This window comes from Spizellomyces punctatus (assembly GCF_000182565.1).
Source record: "Spizellomyces punctatus DAOM BR117 chromosome Unknown supercont1.2, whole genome shotgun sequence".
Classification (NCBI taxonomy): domain Eukaryota; kingdom Fungi; phylum Chytridiomycota; class Chytridiomycetes; order Spizellomycetales; family Spizellomycetaceae; genus Spizellomyces; species Spizellomyces punctatus.
In genome coordinates, this window is record NW_015971538.1 from 1,961,076 (window position 1) to 1,975,331 (window position 14,256).

Here is a 14,256-nt window from a genome sequence, read left to right on the forward strand (position 1 = left end):
GTGAGTGTGGCGAGGACAGCGCGTGGCTGACCATGGCGCAGCTTCACGCGTTCTGACAGTTTTCACAAAATTATACGTTTGCTGTGGACTTTTCCCCCCGTTTCCTTCCGCACACCCATCCCCTTTCTCCTTCTGAACCTGGTCAACGATCGCAACCTACTCTAAAGATATATCACAATAATGAAGCCTTTGGCGCTATCGCTCTTCCATCCTCTCTTCACCAACACCTCTCTCGACTTGCTCGGACTTCATCCGGACGAGTTCAAGTTTGAGAACGCGCCATTGTCAACGCGTTCTGAAGTGGGTATGTTGTCGCCGTCAGATCTGCTCTTTCTGATCGTGTCCACCGTCTCACGAACAGTTGCGCAGCAAAATGGTTTCTCGTGTACTTGACAGTGGTGCTGGGCGGCCAAGCCTTTATGCGCAGATTCGTAAAGGAGCCGATTGCCGTTAAGCCCCTTTTCTTCCTCCATAACGCCTTCCTGTCTGCGTCATCCCTGGCATTGCTCGTTCTTTTCCTCGAGATTATTGTCCCTAACATTTGGAATCACGGTTTGCTCTGGGCTGTCTGCCATGAGAAGGTTAGTTTATCAACGGCAAGTCTCACTGTTGGTCTCTCCCTAACCATCATGATTAATAGTCATACAGTCCGCGCATGGAGCTCTTATACTATATCAATTACTTGATCAAGTACTATGAGTTCATTGATACTATATTCCTTGTGGTGAAGAAGAAAAAGCTGGGTAGGTGAATCAGATTAGCGATGAATGCCTGTGTATACTGCATGCTCATCAACGATGTAGAATTTCTACACGTATATCATCACTCAATGGTAAGCATGCACGCTTTGATCACCCTTTGATCAAAGCAATATGATGTAATCATGCCTATGTGTCCACAGACAATGGCTCTGTGCTTCTTCGAATTGGAAGGTCGGCCATCCGTAGCTTGGGTTCCTGTTACATTGAACTTGTTTGTACACGTTATCATGTACTACGTAGGTTACCTTGCTGCGCTGCACCTGTGCTTACGTGTCCGGCTGACTGAGAGTTGATTTTCAGTATTACGCGCGAACTGCCGTCTCCTCAAAACCCATCTGGTGGAAAAAGTACCTGACTACGTAAGTTGATGACCGCGCCGCGCATGTGGGATTGCCAAGTACACATTTAGTGACTTCATCCAAATTAGCCTTCAAATTGTTCAATTTATCATTGACCTATTTGCTATCTACACGGCCACCTATATCTACCTCTCATCGGACCCACTTGCTGGTGTTCTTCCGAACTTTGGTCTCGGCAAATGCTCCGGAACTCCCGTGGCCGCTGGTGTTGGCTGCTTTATCTTGACCAGCTACCTTGGCTTGTTCATCCAATTCTTTTTCAAGACATACAGTGGACGAAAGGGTGGCAAAGGCGGAAAGGTCGGCAAGGTTGCAGATGACACCGTTGAGCGGTTCGAAAAGGAGATTGGCCAGGAAAAGGTGCTGAGTGCTGTAAGGAAAGAGGGATCTACGCGAAGACGGTTGAAGAGAGTGGATTAGACGGCGAAATGTGCATAAATAGTCTTAGTCTTGATCAGGATTGTTGCGGACGATTGAATTAATGGTCGTACCAAGGTTTGGTGATGAGATATAATAGCTCCGTAGTAGATTATAAACGTCGTTTGGCTGGTAACCCCTGACTTTGCTGCGGAAGGCATTAGCATACTGGACAGGTGATTCTTCATTTCGAAGAACTTACGAGGTCAGTTTTTATAAGACATTGCAACTCGATGCGAGGTAAGCTAGCAGCAAGCCCCCATTCGCCGTTTCAGGCGTCATTAGGATTTTTATCCCCCAAAAAAACTATAACAGTTTTAACCAGTCGAAGTTGTTCGTAAATGAGCCCTGACAGTGATTCCTAACCACGTTCAAAATTCATAATATTATTCTCCCACGAGTTTGATAGAAGGTAAAGCTACAAAATAAGCGATGTCCACAGACTGTAAATCTATTGTGGAATTTGTTCATTGGTAGCTCCATCCTCGATAACCAAGTCCACTGCTACCCCGAAATGATCGCTCAAGAAACTGAACGGTTGATCCTTGACCTCAAATTTCTCCACTCTTACATTCTCAAAGTTAATATCTTTTTGAGAGTCCGTCAGTAGCGTTCCATCCTCTCCCGCCGGTCGGAACGTGAGAACAAAGTCAATACACTTCCGGTCAGGCTCGGGTCTTCCAGGGCCGACCCTTAGCCTACTCGTAGTGATCGGATGCTCCTTCAGGATCTCATAGCAAACATTGCCAACATCATATCGCACGCATTTAGCTCCGGAGGTACTATCAGGATCGGCGGTGGCACCTGAATAGATACCCAACATTTTCAGATACTCCGCACCATGTCCAATGCCATCCTCAGGTCCAGCCCTCGCATCAACGTTCATATCACCCACAAACAGGACAGGCTCAGAAGGCTTCCGCTGGTTCTTCTCCAGCATGTTGTCTATGAAGCGTTTGGCTTCAATGTATTGTCGGTGACGGAGTTCGATGGCGCGCGGCGAGTCGGTAGATTGAAAATGCGTCGCAAAAAGATGTAGGTGCCTATCAGGTGCCGCTTGTATCTTTGCATACAATACGCCCTTAGCCGCCAACCAATCCCCAATTTCTGTTCCGCGTACGAAGGTCCATTCATCGACACTGACAATTGGTATACGGCTCAGAATAATTAACCCAGCATCGACGCGGAGCTTCCAAATACTCTGTTTCTTGCCCGCTGCAACGTATTTAAGACCGTGCTTTTGGGCGAGGGATATAAGCTCATTACGCCGGCTGGAAAGGGATGCGAAAGTTTCCTGAAGCGCGATGATGTCATAATTCTGGAATTGGGTTTCAGCAAACAGACGTAAACGCTCAAACTTCCAGTCGCCTTTCGAGCCCTTCTCAGATACACCGGGAGGGCGCAGAAAGAAGTTTAATGTTAACAAGCGGAGACGGGTCATTATAGTTGCTGTACTGGAAAGATCACGGCGAACGAACGCGAAGGCTGCTGAGACGACATCATGATCACGTGAAACCAGTGCAGGAGCTGCTGTGCCGATGAACGATGATTATGGAAAATACTGTAAATATTACGGATCTCCGAACTTTTTTATTATCGGTGTCCAGTCAATAAACTCTCTTTTGTACTCTGTAGTCCAGGCATTTCGAGACATTTTCAGTTTTGCCAGGTAGCGCCTGAGCGCTAGGAGTGTTTGCTCGTCTGGAATACTGCTGCGAGGATGCACTGAAGTGTTGTATGTTGCTGGCGTTGATGACAGGGTCTGCTGAAGAAAGACCTTCTTGATGTATTAGAATTAACTCCAACTGAACAAATCACTTCATTCGAGCTACATACCTTCCCAGGGGCTTCTTCACTTATTCTTCCATCCACATGTCCAGTTGCAGCTCCATTTTGACCTACAACAGTTTCAGGAGCATGGTTGTTCTTGCTTCCTGAACCATCCGTCAATCGTTCAATCCCTTCTCCTCCAGTTTTCGGAGGGCTTTCGACTCTGACATTTTCCTGGATGGCAACAGTCTTCTGGATAGGCTTTGTAGCATTCAGATTAATTGGAACAATGTCTGGATCCGGAACTTGAACTGCGTCGTCATGTGTGAGAGGTAGCAGAGGAAGCTTCCAAGTGAATTGCCGCTGTTCATTCCACCGCCAGAACCGCGTCAGCCGGGCCCGACAAGAGGAACGAGGTGCTATCCGCGTACCTGATACTCTGTTGTCCACGGGTCTGCTGCTTTCCTCAGTATCCCATGTACATATCTTGTACGGGCGTCCACCTCGTAGGGGGGCATCTGGATGAATTATCGTGAGCAAAGCTTGACACAGCAGAGCAAGCAGGTTCAGGTAAGCAGCTGACCGCGACTAAGCCACTTCCTCGGTACTTGCCACGTCGGTTGTTTGAGCCAGTTTTGGAGTGTCATTGATGGTGTTTTGCCCCTTGTCAAACCCTTGAAGGCCGCCAGCCCTTTTCTGAGAACAAGTCCCAGGTCGAGATGAGGTTCGCCATTTTTGGCTGCCTGAGCACAGCTCTTACGATCGCCGTTGTTGCAAACGCCTGGGCGCAACGAGGACAATTCTTCACAGCATGTATTCATCTGACTCGCTCTAGCGCGAGTCTCATGGTATGTTATCAGCAGGGAAGATATGCCAAACTATTGCTAGAATCCTTTTCTCTCTAGATTCTGCTCAATATGGGCTTATACATCACCATACTCTTGGGACGGGCCTTGCAAAGACTATTTTTTGGTCAACTGCGGGCATTAGAAGTGGAGGTAGCGTCTCTGGACCGTTTGAGTATCCCGATGACACATTTGCCGACATCCTGGCCATTTCTAGCATTTGTACGAACGATCGTGGTTTGCTGTAACAGAAACGTGTCTGGCCATGACCATTTTTCGCGATGAATTCGATATTCGATTCATAATCCTATTTGGCCTCCTGCTTCTTGTGAAAATATTTCATTGGATTGTACAGGATCGAGTCGAGTTTGTATGTTTTGAAAGGTCAAGCTCGTCACGATGCAACTGCTGACCTTCACTATGGGTGGCAGATGGAGCAAGCGCCGAATCCGTCCGTTGGCTGGCACGTTCGAATGCAAACAATTACTGCCATACTTGCTGCAATCGATTTGGCGATGATCGTGTATGCTGTACAATATACGAGGACCAGAGGGCCAAGTATGATGATTATTTTTGGATTTGAAGTAAGTTGAAATCCACAGGGCCTTGTGAACGGCCTGTCCAAGTGCATACGGAGCTGACATCCTTCTGGTGTTCTAGTATACGATTCTCCTGTCGCTAGTTTTGTCAACGTTTGTAAAGTATTTACTGCATTCTTATGACCTGCGAAGAGATCGACCTTGGGAAGAAAAATCTATGTACATCTTTTATGTGGATCTTATGCATGGTGCGCTCGAACTCGGTGTTTTTCGCAAATTTCACGTAATTGATATCAGTATGTTCCTCAAGATTTCGAGAAACTTGTCACCTACTTCTGCTTTTTCGGCATCGTCGTATATTACTATAGCCTGCCACTCCACATTGTCCGAGATCTCTATATGACCCTCCGAAGTTTCATCCATCGATGTCGAGATCTCATTCAATACCGACGAGCAACTGCAAACATGAATGAACGATATCCAGATGCGACTCCGGAAGAGCTATCAGCAACGGATAGAGTTTGTATTATATGCAGAGAGGAAATGGATATCGCTGGGAATAATGTCGTACCGGCGGCCCCTGTAAATAATGGGCAACCTCGTGCTGGGGCCGGGGGGAGGGTTCCCGCTGCCGGCGGTCCCAGACCGATAGCACACCCGGACACTCCCAAGAAGCTTTATTGCGGACATATCTTCCACTTTCATTGTTTGCGGAGCTGGCTAGAGAGACAGCAAAGTTGCCCTACATGGTATGTGTCCTGTCCGCTTTGATGACCGTTAGAGTGACATCACGATTCTCACTCTTCGAACAACATAATCCTTTCAACAGCCGACGATCTGTCCTTGAGCAACGTAAGTTTTATTGCGGTTCGGGCAGCAGAGAACGTCATCAATACCGCGTTGCTCACCCTGTTCCTATTCAGCGTCAGCAGCGGCAGCTCAACAGGCAGCTGGACGTCCGCCAGCGGGTGGTGCACCGGGTAATGCTGTCAATGATTTCCAAGCATTCTGGCAGCAACATCAGCAACTTTTTGCGGGTGGGGTATTGCATGCGGCCCCAGGGGTGAATACACCGGGCCCGTCAGTACAGCCCCAGGCGAATGGAGGAGCAACAGCAGCTAATCCAATTCGCACATTAATGGGAGAACCAGTGAGTAATCGTTCAAGTATTGCTAATGGATGGATTGCTAATGTCTTCCTGCAGCAAAATCTCCCAACATCGAGTATACCGGACGGCATGATGTTCCCTATCACTCTCACACCACTTATACCATTGACAGGTGCTCATAGTGGCCAACCTCAAAGTACGTTGTCAAGTGTCGACCAAACCTTTGGACCGTCGTTAATGTCTTCATCTACAGCTATTCCGCCAGTCTTGGACCATCTTTCCGACGAACAGCTTCAATCCATGGAGGGACGATCACGAGAGGCAATGATGGAGCGAATCCGGGCCTTGCAGAACATACAGCATCAGCTAACTGGTGTAATAACCCAGTTGATGCAAATTTCACAGATAATCCCACCGCCATCTGCCACCCCTGGCGCGGAATCTGGTAGTGGAATTGGTACATCTAGATCTGGTGATAGTGATGGAGCCGGCGTCAATGCGGGTGCCGGGTCGTCATCATCTTCGTCGGCGGCAAGAGACGAAACGGTTGATAAGAAAGGAAAGGGTGTCGCACAAGAAAGTTAACCGATCGCCATCCCCTCACTCCAGCAGAAGCAAAAATCTATTGCGATGAAGGAAAGTGCGTTCACAAGGGCCAAATGGCGTGAATGTGAATATGCCAAGATAGCACGTCTATTATCAAAATGTGACTGTACATCTCTGACCGTGCCTTTTGCAATGTAAACTGTATCAATAGGAACAGCCCTTCGACATCATCGGCCGTATCCGATCCAAACTTTGATACCTGTAACACCCTTCTTGTGAACATAAAGCGATCTTGCAAAATCCACATAGGCTCCACCAACATTCCCAGTTCCCAACTTTCCATACGCAAATCTCTGCGTGGAGGACCGTGTCCCTCTACGGCCTGTCACTTCAATCCTAAAACCCGTTATTTTTCCAATAGGAGATTGAGCATCGAGAGTTGGTGACGGGAGGTGAATGTGGCGGGTAATAATGTTGGGCAGGGGGATATCGGTACGGAATGTTTGCTGTTGCTCCTGTGGTGTCTGGTTTCCTGTCACCGAAGTAGATTTTGGTGGCAAGCCCGAGGCTGCATATTCCGCTGATTTGTTAGCGAGAGGAATGTGGTGCAACTGGGTCGAAGAAGGATCTTGGAAAGGGCTCTTGACGTATCTGTGGTAATTGTAAAGTTTCGGTGCTCGCCCCTGAGATCCACAGAGTGTTTAACCTTTGGTTGAGAGCATTTGGAGTAAAGACCTTTCACATACCTTTGGAGCGTGTGCACTCACTTTTGCAAACTCTTGCATGACGTCCTTGTACACTCGTGTTGTTGTCATTGCGAAAGTTGAGGTGGACGAAAAGGATTGGAATCGTCTGAACTTTGGAAGACGGCAAAGCACAACAACCAAAAATTCCCAATAAAACTGTGCCGCAGGAACAGGTCCCAGTGGTTACTATCCCGCGCCCCCGCGTCCAAGATCACCATTCATCGGCCAGCAGAATAAAGATGCGGGCACTCTTCTGCTACCTTACAGCACTGGTAGCACTAGTAGCTGGATCAGGAGCATGGGGAAAGCCAGTGGGAGGTGCGCGAACCTTGGTAGTCTTGGAAAAACTTGAGGACAAGACTGAGTATGGGACTTTTTTGAAGAGCTTGGAGGGTGAGGGAGTTGATGTTGTCCAATCAAGCCAACAGAGGCACTAACTGCAAAGCCGATCTCTTTACAGAGAGGGGTCACAACTTGAGCTTCAAGACTGCGTCTGAAGATGATTTCGGGCTGGTAGCGTACGAGGAGAGGAAATTTGATCACTTCCTTGTTCTTGCACCTGCTATTGCAAGTAAGTCAAGCTCTTCCCAAAACTGCATTCTAATATCCTGGTGAGCTCATAATGTCATACAGCGTTTGGAGGCCAGCAGGGAGTTGGAAACGTGCTTGATTTTATCGACAAAGGGGGAAACGTCCTTGTTGCAACGTCTTCAGACATATCGGATGCCATCCGAGACTTGACATACGAGTTCTCCGCCGATTTTGATGAAGCGGGATCAGCGGTCATTGACCACTTTCATGCCGTCAATGACGATCACACACTCATCGCAGCGTCAGATTTCATCGGGAACGACGTTGCAGTGCCACCTGCTGTAAAGCAGGGACCACCAGTCTTGTTCCGAGGCGTTGCGCATCGACTGACGGGAAAGAATCCTCTTGCGGAACCTCTCTTGATCGGTGCACCTACCGCTTATTCGTACGAAGCAAATGATCAAAATCCAGTCGAAGTAAACTTGATTGTTGGAAAGGAAGTTGTACTCGTGTCATCGTTGCAGGCCAGAAATAACGCTAGGGTCGTGTTTGCGGGAAGTGTAGATATGTTTTCTGACAAGTAGGTCACCATGAAAAGGCAGTTGGTCAACATATGTGCTGACGCAACCTATTTTACAGACTGATTGATGCTCCAGTGAAATCCGGCGACAAACAGTATGTCTTTTTTCGCTAAAAGCACGGTTGTAAGGAATGCGCTAAAATGATTTGATGTCCTAAGGCATCAGAAATCTGGCAATCTGCCGTTTATTACTGCGTTGAGCAAATGGGTTTTCCAGGAAAGTGGTGTTCTGAACGTCAACAGTAAGAAGCACCATCGTGAAAACGAAACCGCCCAACATGGCATCTACCGCATCAAGGATGACATGGTATGTCACTCTTCACGTTCTCGATATATGACGAATTCGCTCATATTGGCTTGCCCTTGGTCCAGGTTTTCGAAATTAGTATTTCCGAATGGCGGGACGATAAATGGCATCCGTTTACTCCTACGGACATGCAATTTGAAGCTGTAATGCTGGATCCCTACATTCGGACAAACTTGGTCCCACAACAATCGGGAACACTTACAGCGCATTTCAAGCTCCCCGATCACTATGGCGTTTTTACTTTCAAAGTGGACTATAAGCGTCATGGGTACTCGTTCATTCACGAGGCGGAGACGGTGCAGATCCGGCCTTTTAGACATGATCAGTATCCGCGATTTTTGAGTCCGGCGTGGCCGTATTACGTGAATGTATTTAGTTTGATGGTGGCGTTTGTTCTATTCTCTGGGGTCTTCTTGTGGAATAGGGATGTTGGGAGTAAGGTGAAAGTAAAGACAACCTAAGGCATGCGTGATGGCGGGTTGCTGTGGGAATTATCCGTTGTGAATAGATGTTTGTCGCCTTTGGATACAGCAATTACTTTTCTTATCATTTTTTTGGGGAAACAGTAAATCCAAACTTTTCCAAGCTATTGCTGGCCCGTTTACTACCCTTCTCCTGATCCTGTGTTGTCTTCCCCTGATCAAACCCCATGCATTGGAGTAACTCGTCAAATTCCATCTCCCCGACGCTTCCCCCTGTCGCCTGCGCATGCCCTCTAGCAAATTCATCGCCCATTCTCTTTCTCAGCCCAGATTTAAGAGAAGAAAATTCTTCAAGGGTGGAGATGAGATCTATATGCTTGGCGCTAGAGGATCTGGATGCAATGCGGCATGCGAAATTTACGCGACCCGGAATGTAGCCTGCATTTGCGACCATGACGAATAGAAGTTTTGATGATTTGAGGCTATTTGACTAAATAAAAAGCGTTTGTGAGAGGTATATGGAAAGGCAGAAGCACTTGGCCCGTACCCATCTGGAAGCGATCACTGGATGAACTTGAGCAGCTGAAGTGATACGGATAAGAGCAATTTTCCCTGTTTGTAAAGCGCAAATTGAGGTTAGCGAAGCACTCAGTTAATATGAACAGGAGTCCGTATATACCGTCTGGTGAGAATTTTGGTGGAATTCGGGCGCATCTTTGAATCTCAGCATTGATTTCAGCCCGACATGCGGTCAGCGTCTCCAGTTCGGAACTCTGCCCAGACGTAATATCCGATGGAACTTGAGCCTTTATCAGTGCATTCCAAGATGGTCTAGGGTCACTTGATGACGTCCGTCGTGCTAGAATGAGAGAACTTAGGGGGACTCGATGACGATAATAAGACTCTCAGTTCCCACGCACGAGCATTGAGGAGAGCAACCAGCTCCCCTATTGTTTTCGATGTCAATTGGCTCCGTACGACTGAGGGTAGATCTGGAAAAGGTGGAACCCATTTATGTGACCGGCCGAGATCTCCTGCCGTGCCCAAGACTGCCAGCCAGGCGAGTGTGCTTTGAACCGAAGGATGAAGAGGTTCACAACAAATGTACGCAAGAAGACTAGCAGTTGCAACCGGCTCATGCCCGTAAGCGCTCAGAATCTAATATTTATGAATCATGACGCCTTGGAATTCAACAGACATTTATTCGTTGCCTTTTTTACCTGTGCATGTTCAGGAAACTCCACACTTTGATGGTGGTCTATTATAAGCGTATTCGTGTCCTTGTCGACAATCGGCCCAGCCTTTCGACTTCCCTGATCAACCACTACAATAGCCCTAGCATGAACGGATTGCATGTTTTCCCGCTCATCATCTCTGTGAATGTTGGAGCCTTTGCCAACGAAATGAACTTTGATATCAGACTCTGGTACGCCCAAGAGCAAGAGTGTACGGTATATGATGGCCCCTCCGCAAAGCCCGTCGACATCTTTATCTGGAACGATGAGAATGGGTTTGGATTGTGGATCTGGTTGGGTGAGGGACTGGAGAAAGGTGCGTGCACTGCGTAGAGATGCAGGATCCGCTGGCCAATTTCGGTTATGAGGAGTGCGTACATCCTCATCTATAGTTTCACTTATGTTAGAAGTACAATGCGGTGAAGAATTGGGGTACTCATGCAAGAGTTATACCAGATTCGTGTAAGGCTGTATTACGTTTTCGTTTACCTCCCATTTTAAGTGAGTGCAACGTGTTAAGAAATTAATTGGCAGGATATGACGGTTATCCAGAACACAGGGGAGTAAACTCAATATTATGTTTGTAAATGGGACTGCTCTTTTATGGGTTTATGGTGAGGTTCAAAGTCAATGCGGATGAACAAGTCGATCGGGAGCGATCGCTGACGTGATTGTAAATACACGTGACCCAAGCGAAAGATAATGCTTTTGAAGTAAACTGTTCAGCAACAAGCCTACATGTGGTATGAGCAACAATAACGATGAGGAATTGGTGCACAGAGACTCATAGCCTCCATCTGCGTAGAGTTGTAATTGTCTCGCATATGGGAGCTGTATATGATATCCTGCATACCTCATGCCTGATTCAGATGAGATATGGCAGAATATGAGGACTAAAAGCAGCGTGTAAAAAGTCTGTAACGGCACATATGGCGACAGGTGAACTTTTTGAGCTTGGGTAACTGAGTTGAGCCCAACGCCAAACCAACACTCTGCTCAAATACTCCAATGCCCGTCCTCAATCCATTGGTCACGTGGGAGTCAGGGCAATTGATCGTCGAGCTCTCAGCAGGTCCCTCACGATCAGAGTAATTCTGCAATGGCTGCTCCAAAACGCAAGCGGGATGATGACGCTTCCAGAAGGGAGGATCGTCTTCCTCATATTCAGGCCATAACGAGCGTCTGCAAGCAAATCCGCGAAGAGGTCGGACAAGATGCCAAACGCCGTCGGACTCCCACAACGGTGGACAAGGTCTGTGGAGCATGTCCCTCGTGTCCATCCATATCTTGCCTTCGAATAACGATTTTATTGTTGACAGCCTATCACGGAGCATCCTTCTCTATCTATACGAACGTCTGTGCAGTTCATGGAGTTGCTTCAGCTCCAAAGGGCTGCTTACAGTCACACAATAGCAAGGAAGCAAGCAACACAGGAAGCAAAACATAGCATGGACCGGGTGCATTTGGATTTACAGAATATCAACTACGAAATACGTCACTTGGAAAAAGAGATTGCAGAGTGCGAAGAGCTTGAGTGAGTATCCACAATTTCACGAGGTTGATTGGCTGGGGGAAGCGCTGACTCAAAACCTCCTTCAGGACCGAATATCAAAAGATCAAGCTTATTCCTGAACCTGAGTATTACGCAATTGCCATGGAGAAAGGAGTAAATGTTGAAGACCCACATGAGTTAATGCTAAGTCGGCTCAATCACGAATTGGACGAGCGTACGAGACTGGTACAAGAGGAGAAGGAATTGGCCAAGGAGTTGGAGGAGGTACTGGAGGAAAACCAAAAGGAATTGATAGATTTGGAGAAATTGGACAAGGAGCTGAGCGACAGTTTGAAGGTGCCAGGACACTGTTTGCGAGAAATGATTTGGGTAGGAGCAGGTGCTAATGCTAGGGTGCCAATTCTCAGGCTACTCTTCCTCTGCAAACTCGCTTGGGCATCACGAACAGTGAGAGACGAGAGGCAGCCGAGTTGGCAAAATTGCTTCCAACTGCCCTCTATGTGCTATATAAACACGCCGTAGGCTATTCGGAGACTTTCGGTATGTTAACTTAACTCATGAGCGCAGAATTTCGCAACTGCGAACGACTCATCTGCCATTTCTTAGAAAATAATCTTACTGTTGAGATCTCCGGAGACACAGAACTGGCTGCGGTCCTCATAGGGGAACCCGCTGAGTCTGATCGGTCTCTGCAGCCGGAATCAGCTCATCAACGGTCACCGTCAGAAGAAGAAATGGAAGGGGAACAGGAGCCAAGTGGTGAACAGAAGGAGAGTGTAGGCCACCTCGACCGTTCAAAAACGTACTATAGGCGACATCCGTTGAGCGTATGTCTGACTGTCACTGAAACAGGTATGTGAAGCTCACCTGGTCTATCGCCGCGAGTGAAGCCTCATCTGGTTTCTTTCCTCAGACACTGCCGGGGCACCGCAGATTGTAAAGCTTTCCTTTTCCTACCTTACCACCCTCAAGATTGTCGTCGTTTCTTCGGAATTCGTTCAACCCGTTGACTATATCCCGGCGGGGCTCATATGTACCAACCTGTTTCCCGGTGACGTAGGCAATGAATCACCCAATCCCGCCAATGCCTTTTTGGGGAGCGAGTAAGTAGTCTTGTGAACCACATGCGTTGTTTCAAGTGTGCTAATCGACCCCGTCTATCAATGCCAGCTCAAGCCCATTCCGCTTTGATACAACCGCCGCAAATGGCAACGCCTACACATGGGCCCAGTCCATCTGTGGCATAGAGTTTCCGTCGCATTTAGGAAACTATAGGCTGTATCTGACCAAATTGCCAAGTCTGCTACGCAATCGCGTAAGGTCTTTGAAAGGACTGGCCAAGCAGGTGGCCGATGTTGCTGCAGCAAAGAAGGGGACAGTATCAGGGTGGAAGCTGATCGAGGTAAAGTTTTGCGCAACTGTATCATTGTTGCGCTTTCAATGATAACCAACGACGTTTGCTGAATATAGATGGATGCATATGGTTGCGTCTACGAGGTGACAATCCAGAGTGCAGGTATGAATTGACTTGTGGATCGGGCTGGGAGCTCATTTCTGATTGCATCCTGATATCTATCAGATCTCCTCAGCAAGGCGGAGTTTACACTGCCCCCTGCTACCAATGAAGCGGACATTGGGCTGACGATCAAGCAAGAAGGAAAGCCCGAATAGATCTAATACCGTTATTTTCCTTGGTAATTGGGCTTTCAGATTTCTCTTTCAAAAAAAATTATTCAAGAAGCTTCATTTATGATGGACATGAAATGTATTTGCAAATTTAAGCCTTTCCTCCCTCCTTCTTGGAGAAGATGTACGTCAACCCACAGCGACCACAGTATTGACGATCAAAGTGCATGGCCATGAAGACACCAGCTCCGCAAGTCTCGTTGGGGCACTCACGGCGAAGACGAGTGACCTTTCCGTCGTCATCAACCTTGTAGTATTTGAGAATGGCCAACTTGACCTTCTTGTGCTTGTGTTTGATCTTCTTGGGAGTGGTGTAGGTCTTCTTCTTCCTCTTCTTGGCACCACCACGAAGACGCAAGACAAGGTGCAGAGTAGATTCCTTCTGAATATTGTAATCTGAAGAAATGGCACGTCAGCAAGACTAGCCACATCTGTAGAAACAGCGACCCACGAGCACTAACCAGAAAGGGTCCTTCCGTCCTCCAATTGCTTTCCAGCAAAGATCAATCTCTGCTGGTCCGGAGGAATTCCCTCCTTGTCCTGAATTTTGGCCTTGACATTCTCGATGGTGTCGGAGGACTCCACCTCAAGGGTGATAGTCTTACCCGTAAGGGTTTTAACAAAAATCTGCATGGCTTGATAAGGAGAAAAATGAGTTAATCACACTGAATGCTCTTTCACGCCCGTGACGAACGACAAGCACACCTGGCGTCTCTTGTTCTTTCAGTACAGATTAGCTTATTTGCAAGGAAAAAGCGTCATCACCTGTCGCCTGAAAGTGCGCAGGAAGAGCAACCGATCGCCTTACGTCGAGGAACTCCCATATAATAGCAAGCGGGAGAGAAAAAAAATACTATCACGTGATATCAAAATTGGAATGTGGGTGAAGTG

General features: G+C 47.6%; 9 protein-coding genes across 9 annotated transcripts; 4 read left to right on the top strand and 5 right to left on the bottom strand.

Moving 5' to 3' along the window:
* The first annotated feature begins 85 nt into the window (after positions 1 to 85).
* SPPG_01628 (uncharacterized protein) lies at positions 86 to 1,974 on the top strand. The gene is made up of 7 exons (XM_016749947.1): positions 86 to 304; positions 370 to 581; positions 641 to 743; positions 804 to 832; positions 902 to 997; positions 1,062 to 1,120; positions 1,189 to 1,974. Exons 1-7 carry the CDS (start codon positions 181 to 183, stop codon positions 1,538 to 1,540), a joined length of 975 nt encoding a protein of 324 aa, XP_016612234.1. The 5' UTR covers positions 86 to 180; the 3' UTR covers positions 1,541 to 1,974.
* Positions 1,657 to 2,994, bottom strand: SPPG_01629 (uncharacterized protein). Its single transcript, XM_016749948.1, has 2 exons — positions 1,740 to 2,994; positions 1,657 to 1,685 (listed from the first exon to the last, which is right to left on the bottom strand). The coding sequence occupies exon 1, from the start codon at positions 2,976 to 2,978 to the stop codon at positions 1,989 to 1,991; it is 990 nt and encodes a 329-aa protein (XP_016612235.1). The 5' UTR covers positions 2,979 to 2,994; the 3' UTR covers positions 1,657 to 1,685; positions 1,740 to 1,988.
* Positions 2,995 to 3,035: 41 nt separating this feature from the next.
* Positions 3,036 to 3,851, bottom strand: SPPG_01630 (uncharacterized protein). The gene is made up of 3 exons (XM_016749949.1): positions 3,739 to 3,851; positions 3,374 to 3,670; positions 3,036 to 3,314 (listed from the first exon to the last, which is right to left on the bottom strand). Exons 1-3 carry the CDS (start codon positions 3,823 to 3,825, stop codon positions 3,108 to 3,110), a joined length of 591 nt encoding a protein of 196 aa, XP_016612236.1. The 5' UTR covers positions 3,826 to 3,851; the 3' UTR covers positions 3,036 to 3,107.
* A 91-nt stretch (positions 3,852 to 3,942) lies between these two features.
* Positions 3,943 to 6,611, top strand: SPPG_01631 (uncharacterized protein). The gene is made up of 10 exons (XM_016749950.1): positions 3,943 to 4,155; positions 4,213 to 4,305; positions 4,370 to 4,522; positions 4,584 to 4,736; positions 4,813 to 4,939; positions 5,002 to 5,440; positions 5,521 to 5,543; positions 5,615 to 5,841; positions 5,896 to 5,995; positions 6,053 to 6,611. Exons 1-10 carry the CDS (start codon positions 4,027 to 4,029, stop codon positions 6,382 to 6,384), a joined length of 1,776 nt encoding a protein of 591 aa, XP_016612237.1. The 5' UTR covers positions 3,943 to 4,026; the 3' UTR covers positions 6,385 to 6,611.
* Positions 6,418 to 7,208, bottom strand: SPPG_01632 (uncharacterized protein). Its single transcript, XM_016749951.1, has 2 exons — positions 7,092 to 7,208; positions 6,418 to 7,028 (listed from the first exon to the last, which is right to left on the bottom strand). The coding sequence occupies exons 1-2, from the start codon at positions 7,158 to 7,160 to the stop codon at positions 6,573 to 6,575; spliced, it is 525 nt and encodes a 174-aa protein (XP_016612238.1). The 5' UTR covers positions 7,161 to 7,208; the 3' UTR covers positions 6,418 to 6,572.
* Positions 7,163 to 9,043, top strand: SPPG_01633 (dolichyl-diphosphooligosaccharide-protein glycotransferase). Its single transcript, XM_016749952.1, has 6 exons — positions 7,163 to 7,484; positions 7,552 to 7,662; positions 7,725 to 8,202; positions 8,262 to 8,297; positions 8,362 to 8,509; positions 8,575 to 9,043. Exons 1-6 carry the CDS (start codon positions 7,331 to 7,333, stop codon positions 8,968 to 8,970), a joined length of 1,323 nt encoding a protein of 440 aa, XP_016612239.1. The 5' UTR covers positions 7,163 to 7,330; the 3' UTR covers positions 8,971 to 9,043.
* SPPG_01634 (uncharacterized protein) lies at positions 9,012 to 10,790 on the bottom strand. Its single transcript, XM_016749953.1, has 6 exons — positions 10,620 to 10,790; positions 10,152 to 10,552; positions 9,852 to 10,089; positions 9,611 to 9,790; positions 9,479 to 9,543; positions 9,012 to 9,421 (listed from the first exon to the last, which is right to left on the bottom strand). Exons 1-6 carry the CDS (start codon positions 10,660 to 10,662, stop codon positions 9,056 to 9,058), a joined length of 1,293 nt encoding a protein of 430 aa, XP_016612240.1. The 5' UTR covers positions 10,663 to 10,790; the 3' UTR covers positions 9,012 to 9,055.
* Positions 10,791 to 11,182: 392 nt separating this feature from the next.
* On the top strand, positions 11,183 to 13,461 carry SPPG_01635 (uncharacterized protein). Its single transcript, XM_016749954.1, has 9 exons — positions 11,183 to 11,418; positions 11,486 to 11,700; positions 11,766 to 12,015; positions 12,087 to 12,219; positions 12,286 to 12,531; positions 12,593 to 12,782; positions 12,850 to 13,081; positions 13,150 to 13,195; positions 13,259 to 13,461. Exons 1-9 carry the CDS (start codon positions 11,266 to 11,268, stop codon positions 13,348 to 13,350), a joined length of 1,557 nt encoding a protein of 518 aa, XP_016612241.1. The 5' UTR covers positions 11,183 to 11,265; the 3' UTR covers positions 13,351 to 13,461.
* Positions 13,341 to 14,215, bottom strand: SPPG_01636 (ubiquitin-40S ribosomal protein S27a). Its single transcript, XM_016749955.1, has 3 exons — positions 14,071 to 14,215; positions 13,827 to 14,000; positions 13,341 to 13,761 (listed from the first exon to the last, which is right to left on the bottom strand). Exons 2-3 carry the CDS (start codon positions 13,996 to 13,998, stop codon positions 13,457 to 13,459), a joined length of 477 nt encoding a protein of 158 aa, XP_016612242.1. The 5' UTR covers positions 13,999 to 14,000; positions 14,071 to 14,215; the 3' UTR covers positions 13,341 to 13,456.
* Between the last annotated feature and the right edge of the window lie 41 nt (positions 14,216 to 14,256).